Source organism: Protopterus annectens, chromosome 8.part1, assembly GCF_019279795.1.
Source record: "Protopterus annectens isolate FY-2018-M chromosome 8.part1, PAN1.0, whole genome shotgun sequence".
Classification (NCBI taxonomy): domain Eukaryota; kingdom Metazoa; phylum Chordata; order Ceratodontiformes; family Protopteridae; genus Protopterus; species Protopterus annectens.
In genome coordinates this window covers 71,743,450-71,758,487 of record NC_056742.1, presented here as the reverse complement: position 1 = coordinate 71,758,487, position 15,038 = coordinate 71,743,450, and the positions used below count along the sequence as shown (strand labels likewise).

At 40.9% G+C, this 15,038-nt stretch overlaps 1 protein-coding gene across 3 annotated transcripts in view; it reads left to right on the top strand.

The window, feature by feature from the left end:
• Positions 1–15,038, top strand: part of DPY19L3 (dpy-19 like C-mannosyltransferase 3) — a 1,004,768-nt gene that overhangs the window by 855,898 nt on the left and 133,832 nt on the right. For all 3 annotated transcript variants that reach the window (XM_044081679.1, XM_044081680.1, XR_006366062.1), the window contains exon 15: positions 4,003–4,059. In XM_044081679.1, coding sequence (XP_043937614.1) covers positions 4,003–4,059 — 57 coding nt within the window. The remainder of the gene's footprint in view (positions 1–4,002; positions 4,060–15,038) is intronic.

The following is a 15,038-nucleotide window of genomic DNA, read 5'->3' as shown; positions in this document are numbered from 1 at the left end:
TTTTATGGATTAGTCCTTCTTTTTTACCAAAGGTAGTGTCAGAATCCAATATTAATCAGGTTATCAATCTTTCAGTCGTCTTTCCAAAATTTTCAAAGGATAATATAAGCTACAGCTTTTGGATGTCCACAAACATTTATGTTTTTACCTGCACACAGACAAAAATTTGAGAAAATCTGAACAGTTCAGAATTAGGCAAATTAGTTTCTAAAGTGACATTTGCCAAATGGTTGACTGATTGTATTACCTTTGTTTATGAAAAAGTGAGTTTGCCCTTTCCAAAACCACCAAATGCCCACTCTACTAGATCTATGGTGACTTCATCAGCCTTTTTGTCAAGAATTTCCTTGGATGAAATCTATGCAGCAGCAACTTGGGCTAATCCTCATATATTTATTGCTCATTACAAATTGGATCTGGCTTCCAGGGGAAGAAGAGCATTTGGCTAAGCTGTGCTCCAGAATATCATTCCTTAGAATCCTCCAGGGATTTAGGTAGCAGGGAACTCTGTCCCAACAATTGAGGAATGAATGAAAATGACAAAATTAGATAAAAGTTATGTACACAGTAATGTTCCATCTGTGTTGTCTATTTTCATTGTTCCTCAGCTTCCCACCCACCAACCCCCTCCATGCTTTACTCCAAGAAAGATCGAAGGATATTGGAGGAACCCCTGTTCCTCTTTTGAGCCCTAGTTTCCATTCTTTCCTTATTCTCCACTGCTCTGTAGGTCTATGGACAGGAGACTTGATCTGAGGTATGTTAGTTAACTAGGGCATTATGGGTAAAGGGAGGAGCTCAAGAGTTCAAGTGTTATACAGTCTAAAAGAAGTGGACGGGGTCCGAACCCAACATTTGAGGAAGAATGAAAATGGACAGCACAAATGGAACATTGTGGTGACTACATAATTTTTTTTTTAACAGATCATTTGCTAAGCAGTTGCAGACAGTTAACTACCAAGTACTTTATAGTTGCTTATAACATTTGTAGTTTGCTCTTTCCCATCCCTTGACACTGTTGAAAAAGCAGTTAAAAGTAATACTGGGGCTTCTGACCATTCATATGTTAATGGAAAAGTACTAGACTAGCTGCCCTTATGGACCATTTTAAGCCTAGCCAATTTTCCTTTTGGCGATTCTATTAACCTATCCCATTTGGTGTTAGTAATAATTGTATATTACCCCTAATGATAACTGGGATCATACCATAGATAATTTGAAGATATTCATGGGATAAAGGATTTAGGAGCTGCCTATGTCCATTAGTAATACAAGGGGCATTTTGGTTAAATTTTCTGTTTCCTGTCCATAGATCCAAGTTGCAGTTGAATATGGACAGGGACGAGCTTTGTTTTATGTGGATGGGGAGCCTGTTCCAGAGCAGTGAATATCCTCTGTGAGATAAACCTGTCCCACCAAACCATTCTGTTGATGTTGCAGAAGACGTTTAGATCCCTTGGCCAAGTGCTTTTGATACCAAATGACTTGCTGATGTACAAGTAAATCCATCAGTACTGGGTCGGCGTATACCTTGTGTGCCATGTCCAGGTAACCTATTAGCAGTCTGTAGGATACCGAATATAGTGAACAGGGCTTTGAGTTGGTCCATGTGAGACATATTATTTAGGCCTTGCATCCTTTTACTAAGGTATTTATGTGGGTGTTTTGGACAGATACATGCCAAGGGGGCATTACACTCAGTGACTGACTTATTGAGGGCTGAGTAAAGGTGGGCAGTAAATGTCTAGGTCTAGACACAATCCTTTTGTTTATAAGCTGTGCAATATCGAAGGAGTTGCTTATGAGAATGGACATGTTGCTCAAAGGTTAGGTCGCTGTCTCACATAAGTTCCCAAATCCTGAACAACTGTCTCATCTCTAAGGGGCATATCGTCAGTGTGTAGTTTCCTGGGGTAGAGGACTTCCCAAATGGCAATGCAATGCATTTTTTTGCATTTAGTTTCAGTCCATGATTTTGCCACCAGTTATTTATTTGAAACAAACCTTCCTGCAGGATGGCTAAGTCTTTCTGGGATTCAGTGACTTCTCCTTGCTTGCAGTCATCTGCAAATAATCACAGCCCTTTGGTATTGGCTTTTACTTCAGAGAAGTAGATGCCAAATAGGAAAGTTCCCAGCACAGAGCCTGGGAATAGCTTAAACAAAGGCATCTTCATTGTGATGTAAATGTTCCTGTCATCTGTCAAGAAAATTCAGATGCAGGCAGTTGTGTTTCATTTCCATGTGTTTTGGAGACTTTAAGTTGATTTGCAGCTAAGAAATATGTCAGCAAACGCTCCCTTCATTATGAAGAAATGTTTGCAACCTGGGTGGTTTTATTCAAGTAAGCAAATAGGCTTTGCATTTCATTTGACTTCCCTTCAGGCTTTCCATTACATTTAGTACTCAGGGTGCCTAAGGAGAAGTGTGATGTGACCTAAATAGATAGACGAGACAAGGCAGGGAGTCTTCAATATAAATAGGGGTGGGTGGGTAGAGAGATACCTAGTGTCTTTTTAATGTCAACATTTCTGAGTAATGAATTTATGCTTATATGTTTGCTGCAATTTATTGTGCTTGGTATCCTGTAGCTAAAGAATAATCCTGAAAAAAATGTTGGGAGTTACTGATATTACTTAAATGTCAAGCATAATCATCACCAATGGCTTCCACTTTTAAGAGCAGGCAAGAATTCTGGTGGGGTCAATAGATTAGTCAAGAGATCCAGTTAGTTTAATTTAGGCAACTGGCATGTTTGGCATTGGTTCTTCATAAAAGTTCAATAGTTATAATGAAAAATGTATTGATGAGTGCTCATTTTAGTACCTGACTTCATCATGAGAAATGCAGTACTAGTTGCTTTTCAGTATATACAAGATCTTATTTTATGCTGCTTTGGTATTATTTTTGTGTATTAGCTGCCTTTCATAGGTCCATTTTCACGTTCTGATAGCCATTCAGAAATACAGTAGCACCTTGCTGGCTGCGTCTTGTAATGTGGTCTGTGTTGCTGGTCTTTACTTTGTAAGTACAGTGCGACTGCTGTGGCCTTTACTTTACAAGTATATGCTTCTTAATTGAAAACTTAAAAATATATTCACAAGTTTGTCAAGATAAGGTCATAAGTTATATGTAAAAACAATGATCTGTATTGGTGATAATTCTCACACATATAAATGGTTTACGTACTTTTTTTTTCAGTCCCAGAGTTGTCAAAGCATACTCAGTTCACAAGTAACTGGTTGTGCATGTCCAGTATTGGGTGTGTGTCCCCTTACTGACCCATGTTAAAGCTCATTCTGGAGTTGTGTGAGCAGTGTGCAGACAGGAACTTAATATTCCCCTTTGCATGGTCCACATTAAAGCCAATCTTGAGTTTCCAGTGGTGGTGATTGAGTGATTGGAGTTGCAAATTTAATGATCGTTAAGTTTTTGTTCAAGTAACTGTCGTGCTCATAAATGCATATACATGTGTAGTGGTAGTAGACAGTAAAATACCTTGACCTGTCCGAGGACAGTATGAAATCAGTGCTGTTAGTCTGTTTGGATTGTATTTTGTTGGTTCTTGTAAACAGTTTATGCTATAACATTTAGTAAGGCATGAGAGATACAAAGTTAGTCCAATCTCATGTTGTGCTGACTTAGTTCAGAATCTGTAAGTGCTTTTATCAGGACTATAGACTTGCATTATGTCAATAGTAATACACAACAAATGGGTGTGATAACCTTTTTTGTTATTTACTGTGCAGAAAACAGCTTGTGTAGACAGCACTGTCACATCGTAGAAAAATCAGTTCTAATTTGTGTGTTACCACCAGTTTGTAAACTTGTATTTGCCTTTTGAAAGGTTTTGTAGCCAGAATTTTTGTCATAAGTGCAGTTTTGTACACATGGTAGCAGTGTAGTCCTCAGAGATAAGATTCAGCTGTGCTTATGCACTGTTTGCACTGCCAGGAAAGGAAAATGAAGTTATGTTCTGAATGGTCATTGATTATTTTTTCAGGTTTCTGCAGTTAGACACGTGGTCCCAGTTCTGCTGCTGTTATACCTCTCCTTTAAGGTAAGTGCAGCTTTACTTTTAAAATCCCTTAAAGCTCCAGTGCTACAGTTATAGGAATTTGTTATGTACGCTTAAAAGCACAAGTGTGATTGTTTTTATGTAATAATCATATATGCATTTAGGTGCATGGTAAACCACATTCCTGAATGATGATATCTATCAACAACAGCCAATGTCCTAAACTTTCTTTCTGTGCTTATGAAGTAGAATTATTTATGTCCTTGCTGGGATCACTGTTGCAGGATTGCTAACAAATATATCCAAGGATGGCATTACATCTTGCTATGTTACCAAAGCCTGGACACCCTCCTCTCTTCATATGTTCACCATATGACCTGATCCCAAAGGAAGCAAAAGTACCCAAGGAACGTATAGGCATAAGTTACCTCAGGGCTTTCTTGCTGCCAGCATGAATACTGAACTATCGCTTCAACTTCGGTCTGTCAAATGTATAATTCATACCTCTTCCTCAGCCATTGGGCAGATAAATATCCTTGTTAGGGACCCTCCTCTTCTCCACATTTTGTTCATAACGTTTTGTACATCATTGAAGAGAAGAAAATGTGATTGTATGAGGCAGATTCCTCATGGGAGCATTTTTATGGTTCTGTGGCTGTAAAACATGTGAAGACCTTGCAGGAGAAAGGTAAGGTCATGCAAGATCTTAAGCAAATCCTTCTTTCTTCTGTAGCTGCATACCATCAATGGCTAGTTCATTTGTTCATAAGAAGCATAAACCTTTTCAAAAGGGTAAACAATTCAACAAATGGAGATTTAAGTACAAGTCTCAGCAGAATTCCATGAGTTTTGACCCCTCCTTTCCTGGCAAACCAGCCTTTTTATGTAGACATCCTCCACCTCGACCATTCCCAGGTTCCTGTGTCTCAAAAGTTGTCTATATCTTTCCCAACCTGGCAGTCCTTAACATCAGACAGATAGGTTTTGTCCATCATCCAGAAGACTTACAAAACATCTTGGACTGCTGCTCCTTACTTTCAGGATTTCCCCAGCCTCCTCCAAGCCAGATTCGCTTTATTCTCTCTTCACTGCACAGGGGACATTAGAATTTGTGCCCCCTCATTAAGAAAACAAGGATTTTACTCATAAATGTTTCTGGTTCCCAGAAAGGAGGGAAATTAGAGACCTATTTTGGACTTTTTTTCTCAACACTTTTCTCATAAGTCCAATTTTCCAGCTGCTGATCCTGCAAACCTTACTTCTAATATTTCCACAAGCCTTGCGGTGATATTACATTTAAAGGATTCTTGTCTTCATATACCTATTCGTCCAAAATGCAAGAAATTCTTAATTTTTTTCTCTTCATATCACTTCCAGTTTTCTGCTTTGCCCTTTGGTCTTTCACCTTCACCAAGGGTATTCACAAAGTGCCTAGCTTGATTGCAGTCTTCAAACTTCGAGGTATTCAAGTATTTCATTATGTGGATGATTTCCTTATTCTAGCTCCTTCTCAAGAGGTTCTTCCAACAGATTTAGATGCCGTTATGAATCCTTTGAGCAATCTGGGGTTCACTCTGAACCTAAATAAGTCTTGCTTAATTCCATCCCAGGATCAGATTTTCCTAGGATGCAGATTCAGTACTCTTTCAGTGATCATTTTTCTTCCTGCAGACAAGATTCTATTCCTTTCATATTTCTTTCGAAATCTATTTACACTGAATGGGACCTCATCAAGAGATTTTACTAGCTGTAGGATATATGGCATCAGTGATACCCATGATGTCTTATGCCATACTCCAAATGAGGAAGATTCAGTGATTCCTCAAGTCCATTTTGACTTAGCACTGCTACACATTTACTACTTTCCTAATTCCTCTCTTGCCCTTCATCAAAAGGGAATTTTTTTGGTGGAACAGCCAGGTTTCACTCAGCCTAGGAGTGCCCTTTCTGGCTCCTTCCCCTTGACAAGAACTGTTCATGGATGCTTCAGATCTAGTGTGCAAAGCTTGTTCTAAAAACATCAGAGTTCAAGAGGTTTGGTCGCCAATAGAATGGGTGGCTCACGTAATCGTAAAGGAAATGAAGACACTTATCTTAGCCCTTCACTTCCTACATTATCTCTGGATTCCAAGTCCTCTCCCTCCCTCCGTGTTTATGTACCGCGTAACCGTGATGTAGAAAACCAAGTACAAGGAAATTGTATATTTCTAAATGAAGAAGATTTTCCTTGTGCCACAAAAAGGGTAATGATCCTTATCGAGTAGTTATTCCTAATATTCTTGCTTACTCTTGTGTGCTGCTTAATGCTGAACTGGCATTCTCTGTCAGAGTGCATCTTTCAGCCATCTCTACCTGCCTTAAGACCGAAAACCTAGGAAAAGAGTGAATCTCAAAGATCATTCTTCCCCTTTAAACTTCTTTTTTTTTTTTGTGGTAAGGGCAAGCCAACCAGCACTACTCAATGTGGAGGGGGGCAAGCCCCCACAAACTTCTATATACTATGTCTGAGATTGCCGTTCCAGAAATGACCATCTCGGACTTAGTATGTATAAGTCCGCTTTTCAGCCATTCAGTCTTCGTGTTTAAGGACTTGCTGTAGCAGGTCCCAACATTTCAAATGGTTACCCTGGAAAAGCTTACCCTATCTCCATTCGAGTCTGCTGTATCTTTGGTTGTCAAATTTTGTAGCCAGAAAACTCTGTTGCTGGTAGGTTTGAGTTCTGCTAGAATGATATCAGTGCTGCAGTCATTGATGTTCATGCCAACCTTTCTCATTTTCCATAAGGATAGGGTTACTCTTTGAACTAACCCTTTCATTATGCCTATGGTTGTTAATGAGAGATCTGTGGACTAGAAGTGTGCAAAAGCAACCTTTAAAACAGGAAAGCTGCTACACCAAGAAAATATCAGTCTGGGGCATGAATGTGACAGAAAATGCTCTGGAACAGATGGTCTGCAGCCCCACAAGGGGCTCAAATGTCATAGACATCAGTCTTCTTCGAAGTAATGATCATGCGTGACCCCCCAGCCCCCAAGAGCAAAAAGGATGAAAACTTTCTCCAGAGCAAACTATATCCTGCTAATCGATGGTGTAAATAGTTTTAACGCCCTTGCTACCACTGTCACCAATGACACCTATACAGAGGTATACACAAATGCCCTGTATAAACACCTATACAAATGTATAGACTTGGCTGTACCTGAACAGATCAAAATAAAGTCTTCACAATAAACAAGCCATCCTGGTGGACATCAAACATAAATAGGTTATACAAGAAGAAACTAATGTCTAAGAGCAAGAGGGAACTGACTCAGCAGAAGGACACCTTTCACAGCTTGAACAAGCAAATTAGATATCTTGTAAGATCCTCTAAAGCCAATTAGGAAGCTAAATTAGCATCCCTAGCTAAGGATAATCACAGCACATTCTTTAGCTATGTCAAAAATCTAAAAGGGAAGGCCCAACTTTGTGCCAAACTAGTAGTGGAAGATGCCACTCATACTGACCCTGAGGACATTGCCAACCTGCCAGCAGACAGATTTGCTACCAACTTCACTCATCTGTCCCCAGAAGGCATACCACAAAGCATACCTGTCACTAGTCTTCTACCTAGTTCTTCAAAGAGCAGGTCATAGCTGCATTCACCATGGCCAAAAACACAGCCTCTATGGGACTGGATAACATTCCAGGCTGCCTACTAAAGAGGGAGTATATAAATAATTGGGAATTGATGAAGGATCAACAATAAAACATGCACACATGTGAGTAAAACTTAGTAAGGAATATTTTAGAAGGCTAAAATAAATACTGAAAATGGCCCTGACATATATAGGAACAAAGCCTGAGCCACAAACAAATTTTCTCTTCCTTTTCTAACCTACAGTTTTGGGGTGGTTGAATGGCCTCAGAAGGTACTGGATCAGTTGGACAGGAAAATAAGAAAAACGCTTTGTGCTTATCAAATGATTTGTAAAACTCACTGTATACCAAGAATTTGGCCACAGTGGTGCAGTGGTTAGCATTGTCACCTCACAGCAAAAGGTTCTCTGGTTCGATTCTCAGCTGGAGCACCTTCTGTGCGGAGTCTGTATGTCCTCCCTGCGGTTGAGTGAGTTTGAAAGATATGCAGGTAGGTGCATGTGTGTGTGCCTTCTGTGACAGTTGGGAGCCAGGCTGGCAACTTGACACTGTAAAAATTCCACTGCCAATCAGTCTGCAGACTGGTGATCCGCTGTGGTGTCCCCTAACTGGGAAAAGCCGAACGACATTGCTTTACTGTATACCAGAATTATGTATTTCGCATTCTGAAGGAGGTATGGTCCTCCTCAATTGATTACATGTATAGATATACAGTCGTAAGACTCCGTACATATCTGCTGACCTCACATTATTCAAACATAGTGAAAGTTTTAAAACATGAGAAGAACAAGCAGAAGCATATCAGCGTCCAGCAGGAATGGAAATCAAACCAGAAGTACATAAAAAAATCAGGCAGCAACAAAAGAAAGAATATAAAATGAAGGATGAGATGAGAAGGCAAGAAATGTGAAAAATGCATCAGTATTGTTGCAAGTACAGAAAACTCTTGAAACAACCTCGTGTCAATCAAGATCTAACACAAGAATGGTTAATGAGAGCTGAATTTAAACCAAAAGATAAAAAGTAAATATTGGTGGCTCAGGATAGTGGACTACTTACATCTTGGTTTACAAAGTCCATTGAACATGTTGGAGAAACTGACAAATGGAAGTTTTGTAAAACAGAATTGGAGACAGTCACACATCTTGTTGCTGGTTATGATACACTAATGGTAAATGGCCTGTATACTGAAAGACATAATAATGTTGCAAGACTGTTGCATTGGGGATTGTGCAAACATTATAATATTGAAGTAGCTGAGAAGCATTGGAAACATGATTCACAAAGCATTACAAAAATGATGAGGTTTATATCACATGGGATCACCCATTATCAACAGTTCAAAAAAAAACTAGAGGCAGGAAAACCAGATATAGTAGTCCATGAAAAGAAGACAAAAGTAGCTTTGATCACTGAAACTGCTACATCTAGTGATTAGATTGCCTTACATAGAAGTCATAAAATACCAAAATTTGCAGGAAGAAATGAGAGCAATGTGGAGGGATAACAAAACAGTTCAAATAGTAGTAGGAGCAATGGGTCTCAAAAAAGAATTTACAGCTGCATTTAAATATGTCACCAATACACAACTCCATATGAATTGCAGGAGAAGTCAGTTCTGGGTACACTGTGGATGCTGTGAAGAGCTCATTTGGCTAACATCAAAGATTGAAACAATACTAATTTCATGAACTTTAATCACATTTTGACTTAGGAATGAGGTCCATTCCCATCATGGTATTAGAAACTCAAAAGTCTTGGAGAAATTAAAAAAGGGCAACATAAACAACTTTTTTTAATATTATAGGTGTGGTGCCCATTTGAGCTAAAGATTCTATCTTTTCCTTCAATGCACTTAGCAAGGACTGCTTACCGTGTACTTACAGTAACTACAGAAACCACATGCAAATGTGCCTTTCTCTTTGTAACTTTGTTCCTTTGCCTCTGACCCTTCCAACAATTGTTTTATATTACTACCTTTCATGCAAATGAAGATTGGTACACTTCCAAGAACTTCTCATAAATTTATGTTCATACTTTAAAGTTTCCAATTTTCTTTGAACTGAAGTAGTTCTGTGAATTATATAGCTGACTGTCCTGTTGTCATTCCTTGAAAGTTTTGCTAAGAAGTGTTAAAGGGAGACTGACGTATAGCCTTTTATACTTGTGTATCAAAGGGGGGGGGGGGGGTTGTTCACAGGAAGTTGACTGTCTTAATCTAGCATGTTAGTGGTGGTTGTGTAATTTAGGGAGCATTGTGCAGCTCACTTACAGCCCATATCTTTACTCTGTTGCCATTATATCAGAAGTAAAAGCAGGTAAAGCTGGCTGCTTTTTTGTGGCCACAAATCTGTTGTCACCAAAACTCCATGTGCCAAAATCAAATTCAGCAGTAAGCTGCACTGAATTCCCTAATGGAGCAATGGTAGATACATTTTATAGTTGAGTATTTTCTTACCCTCAGTTAGTTTTCTTAAAGAAGGGACTGCATTTTGCAGCTTCGTAGCCTGTTAGCGTTTTTTTGAAGTTTTGCTAAGAAGTCTCAAAGTGAGACTGGCCCTTTACGCATTATTACCAAATGTAGGACTTCTTTGGCATTCATTGACATAGTGTGGAATGCTGCATTATTTTTTGCTTCCAGTAGTGATTGGTACGCGACTTGTACTGCACATATCCAGTTACATCTTTCCTGAGCTGTCATTATGTTAGAAGCAAACATTTTCTATATTATACCAAGCAAAGCAACCTTTCTGTGACTGCAAAGTTCACATTGCCACGATTCATGTGTTGTTGTTTGTCTTTTTGGCTTTTCCCGGTTTGGGGTCACCACAGCGGAACTCCGGTCTGCTAATGATTGGCAGTAGATTTTTATGGTGCCGAGTTGCCAGCCCGACGCCCAACCTTCAGCGAAGGACGCCCATTCACGCATGTCTTTCAAACGCAACTTGACCGTGGGGAGGACATGCAGACTCCACACAGAAGGCACTCCAGCCGAGAATCGAACAGGAGAACCTCTTGCTGTGAGGCAACAACGCTACCGCTGCACCACCGTGGCTGTGCCAAGATTCATGTGTTGTGAGGACAAAATGCTGAGTTCAAATTTTGGACTAAAATATGACTTCTGTTCAGGTCGGGTCTGCTGTACATGTCTGGAATAAATCTGTACTATAAAATCCTATGTAATTCTCCTGTATTAGATAAATTGTTATCACTGTTGTGACGGCTGTGCCCTGGCCCAGCAATCAAGGAGCCTCAATCCTTACCACTAACACCAGGGAGGGCGTTTCATATAAAAGGAAACGATAACCAATACACACAGTAAAGTACAATTTCCCTTAAGTGCACACAGAGATCACAGTCAGTCTGTGGCTGGTTGCTCCCTTGCTCCACAGGTCCCCAATAAGACTCCCCACTGACACAGCTATAGGGTCCAGATCTCAGCCTAGCTGGCAAGCTAACTTCCAGTGCCATCTCTGTCCCACCAGTGCTTCATGTCCATGCCCAGGTAGCTGACACACCGCACACACTTTGAGATAAGTATTTATACAACTTCACAGACACTCCTTGGAAAGGCTGACACAGATTCTCCAGCTTTGCCCCTTTGTCCAGACTATACGGTAGTAATTACTGCCACCACCAGCTAATACTTATCAGCTACCCAAAGGCCCATAAAAGGGTGTCCAATTATTACTGTGCAATATTATTATCCAATTGATAAGTGTGACTAATCAGTGTAAGGCTTATTAGAGTGGCCTTGTACAATAAACTCTATAAATATGCAATGTATTCTAGAGCTTAATGTTAACTCTACACAAACCAACCACAGGTAAAAGGTTTTAAAATATTTAATAATAAATAATAGACACAAGACAATACTACTACACCACAGTGCTATCCAAGAGTTCAGAGATCACACAGAAACTTAAAACAGTACAGTAGGAAAGTTATGATATAACAGAAAATCTTTATAGTCCTAGCTATTTCTACAAGAAAACATACTTCTGAATTAACTTACTTTCATAGAGCAAGGCAGTGCTGAGGTTGGATATCAAGACAGAATGCTTACAGTCTCTCTCTCTCTCTCTCAGCAATAGTTTAAAATCACTGACATTTCTGCTGGGCCCTCCCAGATTACATAATTTTGACACTTAGGTTTTCCCAGTATACACGTTACATAATTTTAACACTTAGTCTGGAGTTCCCAGGCCAACAAGCTACATTATTTAGCAAGCTAACACCTGCTTGGGAAACTACAACAATAAAGGACATTTCCCATGTACACTCTAGTAATTATTCCTTAAGTTAAAACAATAGAAAGAATGTGATAGCCCAGACCAAATGACTCAGAGCTCTACAGATCAAAGAACCTACAAGACATGATTTTAATTTCAAAGAACATTTGAAATGCTTGGCTTAGTTTTCCTTACAGCAGATGGCAATGTTGCTACCATCTTATAGGTTCATAGGTTCATAGGTTCATACTAGGCTATCTGCCCGAGGGCATTTACAAGCCTAGCCCATCGTTTTGTGGCTTACGCCACCCCTTTAGTATGGGGAACTATACCCATTATTTTGCTGTGCCTCTGTCGAGCAGTGACACTGAGGTAATCCCTGGGGTATATCTGCGATCTCCCATCCATTGGTCAAGATTTCTCTTGAACAAGGCCAGCGAGGTGCTCTGCCTCACATGTACCGGGATTTTGTTCCACAGCATAGGGAGTCTTTGGGTGATGAATCTATCCCTCCAGCACGTCCTATTAATAGCCGTGTCAAGGTTTACGTCTCCCGCCCTTGTGGCTCTGATGGATCTAGATTTTTTGAGGTGAAGCATATTCATCAAATCTGGGTTTGACATGGCCTTGTATGTTAGGCAAAGGTCACCTCTGAGCAAGCGGTGGCGACTGAATAGAGCTGGAGTTCTTTCAGTCGGGCAGCATAGGACAGATTTTTGAGACCCTTTATCCTTTTGGTGAGGAACTTTTGTGGCCTCTCCAGCTGCTGCAAGTGTTGGGTCAGATACATTCCGAATGGGGCATTGTACTCAATCATTGGTCTGATGAGTGATGAGTAAAGGGAGACTATGACCTCCCTTGATCTAGATGAGAATCCCTTCATGATAAGGTGGGCAATGTAGAAGGTCTTCCTAACTACTTTAGCTACATGGGTGTCGAATGACAGACTACTATCAACCTGGGTCCCCAGGTCCCTGATAACTTCCTCTGTGCTCAGTGGATTGCCACCTATTTGGTAGCTAGGGGTAACCTTGTTTTTCCCGAAGGGTATGACTATGCATTTTTTGGCATTTAACTTTAGGCCGTGGCTCTGGCACCAGTTATCCATTTCTGTGAGACCCTTCTGAAGGATATCTGTGTCAGATGTGTTTTCTACTATGGCCCCCAGTTTGCAGTCATCTGCAAACTTTGTCAGCCATAACCCTCCTGTGTTTGCTTGTACTTGGAAAAGTAGATGCCAAACAAGAGTGGGCCCAGGACTGAGCCCTGTGGGACACCACTTGTGACAGGCTTTGAGTCTGACATGGCGCCAGCAACTCTGACCCTGTGGGTTCTGTCACTCAGCCAGTTTGCAACCCATCTTGTGATGTATAGGTTGACATTTAAGCTGATGAGTTTTTCAATGATACCCGAGTGGGGTATTGTATCGAAGGCCTTAGCCAGATTGAGGTAGGCTGTATGGACTGCCTTTCCCTCATCAATGGCTTTGGTGACTGTTTCGAAAAAGTCAACCAAGTTTAAAAGGCATGATCTGCCTTTGACAAAGCCAAACTGGGTTGGCTCCAAAGTCTGCAAATTCCCTATGTCTTTATTTATGAGGTCCATTATGATCCTCTCCATGGCTTTGCAGATAAGGCTTGTCAAGCTAATGGGACGGTAATTTCCAGGGTCGGTGGAGGCACCGCCTTTGTGAAGTGGGACCACAGTTGCAGTGCGCCACTCCCTGGGTACGTATCCAGAGGTAAGACTATGATTAAACAGCTGTCCTAGCTGTGGGTTTAATTCCTCATTGAGTTCATGGAGCACACAGCTGGGGACACCATCAGGTCCCATGGATGCTGTGTTTTATGCTTTGGAGAGAGCAGTTCTCACTGGGGCGCTGGAGATGTTTGGGGGGGTGCAATCGTTTGGTATAGATATGTCTGCTTTTGGGCGGGAGGAGGGGAGAAGTTTGCACTGAACCTGTCAGCCAGTATGTTGGCAATGTCTGTACGATCAGTAATCTTCACATCATTTTGAACTAGCTCTGAGCATATCTGGGAGTTTCCTCCCAGGTTTCTAACATAGCTAAAGAAGGCCTTATGATTGTCTTTTGAGTCTTTAGCTATTTTTCTCTCGAAATTTGCTTTGGATGATTTTATGAGAGCTCTTAGTTTTTTACTTATAGTGATCAAGGGTGTCTTACCTTTTAAGGATTTTGCTCTATCTTGTAGTAGCTTCCTCCTTTTGTTGTAGAGTTTGTTTATGGCTGGGGTCCACCAGACTGGACGCTTGCCTTTGGTACAAAGAGTCTTTGTTTTGCTTGGGATTGCCTTATCCATGCAGTCCTGCAGGTGCTGGTAGAAGGCATTTGTAAGTGATTCAGCGGCTTGAGTACTGTTTTCCACGGCTCGGGGCCTTAAAGGAGACCACACTAGTCTTTAGAAGTGTGAAGTCGGCTTTTGAGAAGTTCTTTACTGTGGTCTTTTTATTTCAGGTGGGGTGGGATGAGGACCTCCAGCGAGATTAGTTTGTGGTCTGATCTCACCAGTGAGGGGTACACCTCCGGTGTTGAACATTGTGCTCCCATGTTCGTGATGATGAGATCAAGTATGTTATCTCCTCTTGTGGGGATGGTGACTAGTTGTTCCATGGCATTTGAGTTTATGAATTCCAGGAACTTTTGGGCTAGGGTGTTTGGGCTTGAGTAGTGATCCCAGTCTATATTAGGGTAATTGAAGTCACCTAGTATGATGGTGTTTGGTGATACATTTATCCCTCTAGTGTTTTCAGGAAGGCCATGTGAGGTTCCTGAGTTTGTGAGGGTGGCCTGTAACATGCTACAATTTGCAGAGCAGTCTTGCCTATGGTTAATTGCACCTGGATGGTCTCCGATGCATCGTCGTTGCCACCAGTCTTGAGGTGTGGGTGTCCTTGATAAATATGGAAACCCCCCCTCCTTTTTTGGTATTGTCCGGTTTTTGGGGCGGAAACGCATGATATGAGGTAAAACCTGATAGCGCTGGGGTGCTCTCAGGAGCCTTGAACCAGGTTTCTGTCACAGCACAGACATCGATGTTCTCCATACTGAGAAGGGCCTCGAGTGCGTGCATTTTGAGATTTAGACTTCTGGCATTGAGCAGCATTACCCTTAGTTTTTTCCTTTTTGT